Raw genomic sequence first — 11059 nt, 5'->3', positions numbered from 1 at the left:
CTTTGGGATGCAGAGACAGGCAGATGGCCCGCCTGGTTCATGTAATGAGTTCTAGGTCAGCTAAGCTCTGTCCATGGAAAAATAAAAAGATCAAAACACACAGCAAAACACATATACACCCTGTTTGTGAGTCAGGGAGTGTGTATGTGTGTGTATGTTTGTGTGTGCACGCACACGTGTGTGTGTGTGTACGCGTGCACGCGCAATGTGATAGCTCACAGAAATGAGAGGATAACCCTAGCTGTTGGTTCTCTCCTGCCATGTGGGTTGCAGGGACAGAAATCAGGTCATCATGCTTAGAGGCTGATTGTTATTTGCGTGTGTGAATGTTTTGCTTGAATGTATGTCTGTGCACAGTGCCTAGTGTCTGCAAAGGTTATAAGAGAGTATCGGGTCCTCTGGAGTTACAGATGGTTCCATGTGAATGCTGGAAACTGAACTGAGGTCCCTTGCAGGAGCCACAAGTACAATGGGGCATGGTGGTGCACACCTTTAATCCCTGCACTCAAAGGCAGAGGTAGCCTAGTCTACATAGCTTCAGGTCAGCCAGAGCTGCATAGAGAGAAAGGCCTTATTTTGGGGCAGGACAGCTGGCTGGTGAGGCAGAGGCAGGTAGGTGGATCTTTGGAGTTTGAGGCAAGTGTAGTCTACAGAACAAGTTTCAAGACAGCAGTGATACACAGAGAACCTCATTGGGAGTGTGTGTGTGTCTTGGGGTGCAGGGGGTACAACAAATGCTCTTAACCAGCAGGGCATCTCCCCACCTAGTAGGATTTTTGTTTTGCTTTTTTAAATTTAAAAAGTCACCTGGTTGCCGGGGCAGTGGTGGCGCACGCCTTTAATCCCAGCACTTGGGAGGCAGAGGCAGGCAGATTTCTGAGTTCGAGAGTTCGAGGCCAGCCTGTTCTACAGAGTGAGTTCTGGACAGCCAGGGCTATACAGAGAAACCCTGTCTCGAAAAACAAAAACAAAGCAACAACAACTCCCCCCGCTAAAAAAAAACAACAAAAAATCCAAAACAAAACAAAAAAGAAGCCCCCATCTCAATAAAAGCAAAACAAAACAAAACAAAACAAAAAAACAAAAATCAGTGTATTTCTTTGTGGTTTTTTGGGTGTGTGGGCAGGAGACCGGTCTCTTCTCTCCCTAGAAGGGTCCTAGTCAGTCTTAGTGGCGGGGCTCTTATGGCTAGGCCATGTGTGTGTCTCAGCCAGTAAGATCCTGGGTGGGTGTCAGGAGTGGCGGCCCAGTGGTTTATGCTTGCAGCTCTTCCAGAGAAGTTTGGGTCTCAGCACTCATGCCACATAGTTGTGAGCTACTGCCCTCTTCTGGCCACCTTGGGCACTGCACACAAGTAGCATACACTCACAAAAAATAACTAAAATGAATTTATAAAGAGCTCTGGATACCCAGGATTCTGTGCTGTGTACTGACCCTTAGCACAGCCTGATGTGCTGTTCACAATCCCATGGAGTGGCAGGTGCCATAGCCTCAGCATCAAGAAGTAGCCAGGTAGTGGGATGGAGTGAGTAGGAAGCAGTGTTCTAGACACAGGGAAGAGCAGGCACCTGGGCTAGGAGCACACTGTGCACCTGGGAAGCCTGGACCCCCTCCTTTGCTATGGTAACTTGAGGTGAGAAGGCATGTCACCTCTTGAGTCCGGCTACCCATCTGTGGGCTGAGAATGAGGAGTATGTAAGGGAAAGCCCAACACTGCGTGTGCATAGACAGCCACTCCAGCGCCCTCCGACTTGGATGACCCACTTAAGTTCAAGGACAAACTACCACATGTAATGGATGCCCTTTCTGTCTAGGCCCTGTGGGCTGCCAGTGATAGAGGGCACTAGTGTGGGCTCTGCTGGGGGCAGAGGGGACCTCTGCTCTGTAAGGAAGGGTGCAGGCTCCCAGAACTCTTTAATCTGATCTGGGCACTCCTGCTCACACCCTCTGTGAGCTCTGGAGAGTACCTGACAGGTTTGGGAACAGCTGCTGAGCTCTGCGTCCATGGCACCTGCATGTCCATGTCCCTTTTGCCATTGCATCTCAATGGGAATCCCTGAGTGCTCACTGTGACAAGCCCTCTGTCCAAGATGCTATCCCTGGCTGGCTCCACCTTTCCTCGGGGTTCGGCTCAGTCTTTTGTAGAGCTGGTTCCCCTGCTGGCTTCCCCTCTTCCCCATCCATAGACAGCTATATGGTACTGTCTAGCACCCATCGACCTGAGCCATTTCACCATGCCAGCAGCAGCCAGAGGTGTCCTTCCCGTCTTTGCTGCAGAATGGTGAGTTTGTATTTACTGTGTCTCTCCCAGCAGGGGCCCTGCCTGCCTGGTGGACAGCCATGACCTCAGTGTCTAGGCACAGAGATGTGGAGAGACTGTCACACATACTCACTTGAGTCTGCCACCTGTCTCCAGCCTGCAGGCACATAAAACCTACAGTAAAACTACCCACACTATAGGAGAACCCTAGCTTCTTTCCTGACCTCTGACTGTGCACCTAGCCCAGAATCCCCCAGTCTCCACCGGAAAGAAAAGACACCACTCTTCTGCACTTTGCACAAAATGTATTTCTGTGACATCCTGAAGTACAGACATTCCCCCAGACCCAGGTAGTGAAGCAGTGAGCAGAGCGCCCTGCTCAGGGCCTGGCAGTGCCACAGGGCATGGGATGAGCAGGACGGGCTGAGCTTGTCCAAGTGCTGCATGGGGGAAGCAACCTGCCAGGGAGAGTGTCCTCTGGAAAGGTCAGTCGCCTCTCCCTGAGTTCTGGGAACAGCTGGGCCCCTCTGACTGTAGGCAGACAAGCCCAGAAAACAAACAGGCACACAGAAGAGAGAGCAGAAAAAGGCACCCCAGAGGCTGCCCCCAGGGTCAGCTTTGCTCCCTAAGCCTGCTTGTGTGCACAGGTCTCCTCAGTAGCTCTATCACTGAAAAGCAATGGAGAGATAGAATGACGGGGTGCACGAGATAACCAGAGAGCTTCTGTTACTGTGCCTGTCACACAGCACAGCAGCTTCTCAGGGACAGCCTGACTGGGCTGGAGGGACAGAGGACTGTCCAAGTGCTGGTCTGGAGGTGGTTTCCTGCTGTCACTGTGGGGCTGGAGTGGGGACCTCCTGTCTTGGAGGGAGCTGTAGTATCTTCTGGACAGCGGGTGGGCTCAGCTCTGCTGCTGGTGGGAGTGCCTGGGCATGGGGGCACTGCGGGCAGATGAGGGGTACAGAACAAGGAAAGACCCTGGTCCCGGGAGGTGCCAGCTGCCAGAGCTGAGGCGGTTTGGGGCATGTTTGGCAGAAGGAGCAGTGGAATTGCCCCTGAGTTCTGACCATCTCTGGGCTGGAGCCTGGGGCCTGAGGGAGACTTGAGGCAGCCTCCATAGCAGCATGGCCACAGACAGGCCTGGGCAGAGAGCAGTGGGCCAATAGAGCCCTGCTTTTCCAGAGTCCTCTGGACAGGAGCCGACTGGTCTAAGGCCTGGGAACAGCTTACTCTTTTGGCCCCAGATGGTTTACAGCCTGGAGCACCAAGGCTTCTGGGATACCCAGTAGGGCTGGACTTAATTCCAAACCTCAGCAGCCTCACTCACCTGGGAATCTGGACAGGGCACTCAGGCAGGGGTCAGGGATGTTGAGCAGCCTGCTAAGGGCCAGCTCCTCCCACAACAGACAGAAGCCAGGCCAGGGTCTGAGCTCACTGGGAAGGGACCAGGCGCTCACAGCATTGGAGGCAAGCCTGGCTGGGGCACGAGGGGACATGGCAGCCACGGAAGCTTGAAGGCGGACCGAGAGTGGCAAGGAGCTGCAAAGACTCGGGAGAAGTCATACACACAAAACTTCACACTTCCTAACCAAAAAAAAAAAAATATATATATATATATATATATATAACATATATATATCTCACTAACATTAAGGAAACGCGTCGGCTGTGCAAAAGTCCTCGCTGTCTCTTCACCCTGTGGGAGGCTCCGCAAGGGACCTGCCCACTAGACCTCCAGCGCTTCCTCCCGGCCAGTGGTCCGAGCTGTGTGGCCTCTATCTGGACGTGTCCATGTTCTCCTCTCTAAAGTTACTGCAGTGCTCAATCACCTTGCTGGATGAAACCGGGGAGAGCATTGGAGGATGGCTAGGGAGAGCCGCTCCTCCTGGGGCCCCACAGCTACTCAAGAGTGACCCTGACACAGACTTGAATGGTGTGCCAGTGACTAGCAGCATGCCTGGGAAGTACCTGTGGCCATGAATGCTGCCACTGCCCTCAACTCAGGAAAGAAGGAAGTCCTAACCTCCCAAACCCACTGCTGCCCTCCTCAGCGTTTGCCCTGTGTACCAGATCATCCTCTCTGCGGAAGTCCACAGGGAGCAGGGGTCCCAAACAGACTGGAGATTTGCACAGGCAACTATGCTGGCTCCAGGCCTTAAGTGTCCCAGCTCAGCCTGCTCCCTGGGAAAACCGCCATCCACTGCAGTTTGACTTTACACAGCTTGCCTGTTCAACATGGAGACTCTGGGTTCACCACAGCCTCCACTTGCTGACAGGCTGCATCGAGGGCTTTGAGAAGGAAATTCCTAGGATAGTTCATTGCTTGATCCAGAGGACCTGATGGCTCAGACACCGCTCAGGCCTCACAGAGGGCTCACTGACAAGCTCCACCCAGTGACTGAAAAGTCCTGGGATCTTGTTTAACACAGAGAGCACCAAGACCACTGGTAAAAATTCACAGGTGGGTGTTCAGTTCTAACACTTTCCAGGGGACTTCCAAGAGAGATTAAGTTTGAGGAACAGTCAGTTAAAACTGAAATAAGTCCCTTCACCAAAAATAATGAATGGCAGAGCTGCTGATGTCTCCAGGACAGAAAGGCATATTCTGGGGATGGGGTGGGGGGTGTTGTCTGAGCCTCAGGCTACACTGTGCTCAGATTTATGACAAAGGAATATTCTACCAAAGAGAATGGATTCAGGAAAGAGGCAGGAACTCCAACTGGTTCTAACATGTAGTAGTGCATTCTTGTGCACATAGAGTGACAATCAGAACTGAGGCGTAAACACTCAACAACAAATCCCACACGGAAGGCCAGGGAGTGCTCCAGCATGCCCTGACCTTCGCTCTGGTATCGTGTGTGTGTGTGTGTGTGTGTCTGTGTATATCTGTGTGTGTCTGTGTATATCTGTGTGTGTCTATGTGTGTCTGTGTGTCTCTCTGTGTGTCTATGTGTGTCTATGTGTGTCTCTGTGTGTGTGTGTCTGTGTGTGTCTGTGTATATCTGTGTGTGTCTGTGTGTGTCTATGTGTGTCTCTGTGTGTGTGTGTGTCTGGGTATATCTGTATTTGTCTGTGTGTGTCTATGTGTGTCTCTGTGTGTGTGTGTGTCTGTGTATATCTGTGTGTGTCTGTGTGTCTGTGTGTGTCTATGTGTGTCTCTCTGTGTGTGTGTGTCTGTGTGTGTGTGTGTCTGTGTGTGTGTGTGTGTGTGAGCTTCATCCTAGCCATCGAACAAACAAAAGGCACGTTTCCCTGATGGCCTTCACCCTCACACTTGCATTCAAATAACCCAGCACTGTGTGCACGTGGCCTCTAGCATACACCTCACCACCCTGAGTCCATTTTTATTGGAATAATACTGGTCAAAAATACTGCAGAGTTCTCGCTAGTGCTCAGTGACAAGGAAGGTTCTCAGTGGGATCAGAGGAAGCCAACTGAGCACTTGAGAGTGTCAACTTCCCTGACAGCTGAGACCCTGTCTGTCACCCATGGGAGGTCGACAGAGGCCCCTGCTGGACACCCATATGCTGTTTGTTCCACACTCAACCCTGATAACTCTGGGGACTCCTGCCATTCCCACTGTGCCCCTCCACACCAAGATACCTAGCCAGGAATGCAGTTTGTTTCTTACCGGGCCATCTCCTTGGTTTCCTGCCGGGCAGTACCCATCTTGATCAAGTCCCTCAGCAGGGGCATCCCACCTTCTTTAATCAGCAGGGGGCAGTACTTGTCAGCTATAAGGTAGGAACAGTAGTGAGGATGGTGGCCATCTACCAGCCTGTTTCCAGAACTGCTCTACGGTTGCTGGGGAAAGACACCGCCAGGAGGGAGCAGAGACAGGCCAAGGGTGCCAAGCCTCCCAGGGCCACCGTGGAGGGGAATGGGCAAGTCCTTGGGAAAGACACTTCCATTATCCCCCAGAAATTTTGGTTACAATTTCCCCAGAGTTAGTCCTATGGAAAATATCTCAACCACAGGCCCAAAGCATGTTATCTCTCTGAGATGTTTGTATTATGACACAGGATCCCAGGAAGTTCTGTAGCCTGAGTCCCCAGGCAGAAGCCTGCATTTATGATGTTGCTAGTAAGACACCCCCAGGTGACTGTGGTGACCACCCAAGTGTCCCTCTGCCCTGCAAGTGGCAAAAAGACTGGGAAGCTCCCTCGAAGGTAGGGCAGGAGTGTGGAAAAAGGCATACTGGTATGGGCAGAGACACCTCTGATGGTGCAATAGGCTAACCGACACACTAGCATCCCACCGATGCCAACTTAGCTCTGAAGGGCACAGCCAACAGTATCTTTTTGAGTTCTCTCCTGTGTGCCAGCTCCCTGTGGACAAGCTGTGTTCAGCTGAGTGACTGTCTGGGCCAAGGGAAGGGAAGCACTCACGGTAGACAGACACAAGGTTGTACAGGGCCCAGGTGGCCCAGTGCTGGCTGACTGGAGAGATACCCTGGGGAAGGAGGCGGAGGATCGGCTCAAAGGACCTGCAGGAGAGAGACCACTGTTACCTGGAGGTTGGGGAGGGTGAGGCTTTCTTCTTTGAACTCTTCCACGCATCATCCTAAGGGCAGCATGGGCAAGCCTGTAGGAAGCCAGGGCCCTGCTGCTGGCTCCATCCAGGAGCTCGTTCTGGAGAAGACCAAAGTCAGAGAAGAGGGAAGAGGGCAGAAACCAACCCTAGGGTCTTGGCAACCAAGAGAGTGAACTGGTAAGGAAGGGAGCCTTGGGAGAAACCTACAGTAACTCTAGGCCAGGCTGCAGCCCCAGTCCCCAAACCAGAAAATCTCAGAAGGGCCTTGGGATTCAGCTTCCTGCCTTTCAGGCACCTGGGGCCTGAGCAAAGCCACACACCATGGCCCGTCCTTTCAATAGAGTGTGTACCATAATGATCAGCTGTACCTGGTCTGGCAAGGAGTACTGACCTGGTGACTACAACCCACTCACAGTACATAGGGACTGAGGCCAGCCTGATGAGGGCAGGGTGACAGGTGACTTGTGTTTTGCTATGTATTTAGATCTGTATCAACATGCATAAGAGGCAGGCCTTGAATATACAAACAGGTTAACGAGTGGGAGATGTGCCCCTCACACACTGGACCTTACAGTGAGAGAGCAAACGCCTTTGGAGAACAGGACCAGGGAGGAGAGCTCTGGCACACCCTGTTGGGACAAGCAGCTTCTGACTCTCCATGCTGTGTACCTTCCCATCTCTGACCTGTAGTTGATATTCCTTCGGGAGTTGATGTCCCAGCTCTGGATGGCCGCCCACATACGCTCCTCCACCTCTGCCCGCTGGGGTTCACAGACACCCCAGGCCTCAGGCCCATCAAACATGATGTGGGATAGGACACCACAGGCATTGTAAGAAACCTCAATGCCATCGGCCTTGCTTTCCAGCAGGTTGCTACCAGAAAGAAGAAGGAAAAATCCATCATGTACTCATGGGCAGCATCCCAGCCCTGCTGCCAGACGCACTGCTCTACCGTCCTCCTGCTTCAGCCTCTGGAGCTGACAGGCCTGTACCAGCAGGCTCAGCTGTAAATTACATGGCTCTTGTTCATTTGTTTTGGAGTCAGGATCTCATGTAGTTCAGGCTTGGAGCCTGCTAGACAGTCTAGATTCCTGCTTCATTTCCCAAATGCTGGGATTACACTTATGTTACGACATCCAGCCACTTGATAGAGTCTTTCAAAGAAAAGGATGTGACATTACTGCCATCTGTGGCAGGTTGAAAGACTAAAACACATGGGGCTCGAAACAGTTCAGTGGACAGCACACACTGCTCTCTCAGCCTGGAGCTAGGTCCCAGTACCCATGGCGGCTTGCAATCATGTGTGCCCCTCAGCTCCAGGAAAAACCAAAGCCTTGGCCTTTGTGGACAACTGCATTCATGGGCACATAGCCATCCCTCACATAAGCAGAATTAAAAACAAGATCAAAGGAAAACAAAAAGCACATGATACATAGAAGGCAGCACCAGTAACAGAAGCATAGAGAGAGCACACACACTGTGTTCACAGTATACACACAACTGTTCTGAGCCCAGGAAGCACCAACCTGAAGACACTGATGAACTGGGAGGTCATCAGCTGAGGCCGCAGCTCCTTCACCTCTGCCACGTTCCCCAAGAGCCCTAGCATGTTCCGGTGTAGCTCCTGCTTCTCTGGGAACTCCTGGGGAACGAGAGCCAGCAAGGCCTTCCTACTCCATCACTTCATGTCTGACACTGTCACCCTGTGGGTTATGTGGGTACCTGTGTGGAGGGCCTTCTAGACAAAGGAGAGGTACAGTAGGCCAACCCAAACTTTCCAGTGCTCCCAGGACAGGCTGGGACGAGAGCTGGCCTTGGGAATGATTATGGCTCCACTTGCCACAGCTCAGAAGAGTCCTTTTTGGGGAGCCCCTAAGAAGCTACAGAAAAAAAAAACAGTCCTACATTCTGGGCAGAATTGTATCTTGTTAGCAGGGAATGGTATGTGGGCAGGCAGAATAGAACAGGCTGGGGTCCCTGGCAAAAGGACAGCACAACTGAGAGGAGGTTCCTGACACTTCTTTCAGCTGCAGACATGGTGGGTGTGTGTGTGTGGTTGGCCCTGTGTGGCCATGGATGCTGTGTGGGATGGGTGGCAGCCTGGGCACTGCCTACCTTCAGGCAGTCGAGAAAGAGCTTCATGCCATTGAAGTTGAGGAACATCTCACAGTTGTCGGGCGTCTCATCTGTGATGTTCCACAGGGCACTCCAGGAGAACTCCATGACCTGGTCGCACTGTGGGGGAACACAGCTCAGCTATGTCCTCCTGAGGGCACATGGCCAACTCATGCACAGAAGGCTCTGGGGTGAGGGCAGTGTGTGATGCTTACCGTCTTGTCCAGCAGCTTCTTCTGGATCAGCTTCAGCATGGTCTGTGGGCAGAGGAGAAAGGCTGCTGTGGCCAGGACGCCATCAGCTTAGGAGCTCAGCAGAGAGGGAAGCACTGCCTGTCCCAGCCTGGCAGCACCCAACTCTACAGGTGTTTTGGAAGTGATTTGAAGATGGTCAAGGACACACCTGGCACTTGGCACAGTGCTTCCCTGATAAGGGCTGCACTTCCCAGGGATAAGGGAGGGTGGCAATGGATGCCCCTAACCCCCAAATCTTCCTTTCCTTCCGTATTTACCCTGTCCCATGTGCCAGGCTAAGAATTTACTCATACCAGGCCAGAAAGGCATAGTGATGAAGGGCCAGCCCTGGGTCTTTTGTCATAGGGCTTACTGCATGGAGCTGAATGAAAGTAGTTAAAAGACAGAGAAGACCACACAGTCATAAGCAACAGTCACATTAAGAAATTATTCTGAAAGCCAGGTGTGGTGGTACAATCTTTAATCTCAGCACTTGGGAAGCAGAGGCAAGTGGATCTCTGAGTTCAAGATCAGCCTGGTCTACAGAGTGAGTTCCAGGACAGCCAGAGCTACACAGAGAAACCTTGTCTAAAAAACAAAACAAAAGAAATTCTTCTGAGGTGGGCATGGTAGTGCACACCTTTATTACAAGCACTCAGGGGAGATAGAAGTGAGTTATCTTTCTGACTTAGAGACCAGCCTGCAGAACATAGCAACATAGCCCTGGGCCAGCCAGGGCTACATAAAAAGACCTTGTCACAAATGAACAAACAAACAAGCAAGCAAGCAAACAAGCAAGCAAGTCTGGGGGAGTGTAGAGATGGCTCTGTGGCTAGGAGTATGTCCTACTCTTGCAGAGGACCCAAGTTCAGTTCCCAGCACCCATGTGAGAAGGCTCATGGCCACCTGTAACTCCAGCTCCAGGTGGATCAAACAACTCAGGCCTCCAGTAGCACTCCCCGACACACACACACACACACACACACACACACTTAAAAAGAAGGAAGTAAGAAAATATTTAAAGTGTCAGTGTGAAGCTCAGTGCTAGTTGGGCTACTTGCCTAGCATATGCCAGGATCTGCCTTCAATCCTTAGCAATTCCCTCTTCCACCTTAACCCCAAATAAAGAAAAGAGATGTACTTCCTTGGGTCTACCCTAAAGCCATCTCCTACCCACTTCTACCCCCTCCTCCCCACCAGCCCAGGTCCTCTTGAGGCCTCACTCACAGAGACCAGAAGGACAAGGGCAGTCGAGCTCACATACCACGACAAAGCCCATCTTGCCCACAGCCTCCTTATGGTCATTGTCCACCTGGCAGACCAGGGCATTGCACAAGTGCACCGCAATCCGCTGGATCGACTCGTCCTGACGGCTCGGGCTGAGGATGCCGAGCAGCAGCTCATTCACCCGGCGGTACTGGAACTCCAGTTCCTCGGGGATGCTGAAGTTGCAGAGAGTCAGACAGCAGTTCCGCTGCACCTGGGCCAGGTTGGGAGACAAGCAGAGCACGTTCAGGGACAGATTTGGGACAGGGCTCCAGATCCAAGGTCACCCAGAGCTGGGGAGGCTCTCTGCAAGAGGAAGGCTTTTTGGTTTGTTTGGTTTGTAGGTTTCTGAGATGGAGAGGAGGGTCTCACACTGTCCAGGCTTCTCTCTCCAGTTCACCATGTAGCCAGGGCTAGCTTTCAACTCCTAACCTTGATGCCTCAGTATACCACCAAGGCTTGCTGTCTTGCTTTTCATTTTTAATATGGTTATTCTAAGAAAGGTTTTTTGTTTTTTTGTTTTTCAAGACAGGGTTTCCCTGTGTAGCCCGGGCTGTCCTGGAACTCAACTCTGTAGACCAGGCTGGCCTTGAACTGAGAAATCTGCCTGCCTCTGCCTCCCAAGTGCTGGGATTAAAGGCGTGCGCCACCA

The 11059-nt window shown here is 52.1% G+C and overlaps 1 protein-coding gene across 5 annotated transcripts in view; it reads right to left on the bottom strand.

Annotated features, from left to right (window-relative positions):
* Positions 1-2548: 2548 nt before the first annotated feature.
* Positions 2549-11059, bottom strand: part of Zer1 (zyg-11 related cell cycle regulator) — a 29629-nt gene continuing 21118 nt past the window's right edge. For all 5 annotated transcript variants that reach the window (XM_028756930.1, XM_028756935.1, XM_028756933.1 and 2 more), the window contains exons 9-16: positions 10406-10621; positions 9124-9165; positions 8909-9028; positions 8320-8435; positions 7478-7666; positions 6649-6746; positions 5892-5994; positions 2549-4093 (exon numbers count right to left, since the gene is read on the bottom strand). In XM_028756930.1, coding sequence (XP_028612763.1) covers positions 4036-4093; positions 5892-5994; positions 6649-6746; positions 7478-7666; positions 8320-8435; positions 8909-9028; positions 9124-9165; positions 10406-10621 — 942 coding nt within the window. In that variant the 3' untranslated portion in view covers positions 2549-4035. The remainder of the gene's footprint in view (positions 4094-5891; positions 5995-6648; positions 6747-7477; positions 7667-8319; positions 8436-8908; positions 9029-9123; positions 9166-10405; positions 10622-11059) is intronic.

This window comes from Grammomys surdaster, unplaced genomic scaffold, assembly GCF_004785775.1.
Source record: "Grammomys surdaster isolate TR1022 unplaced genomic scaffold, NIH_TR_1.0 126133, whole genome shotgun sequence".
Classification (NCBI taxonomy): Eukaryota; Metazoa; Chordata; class Mammalia; order Rodentia; family Muridae; genus Grammomys; species Grammomys surdaster.
Note: the sequence above shows the minus strand (reverse complement) of the source record. Positions and strands in the feature narration are given on the sequence as shown.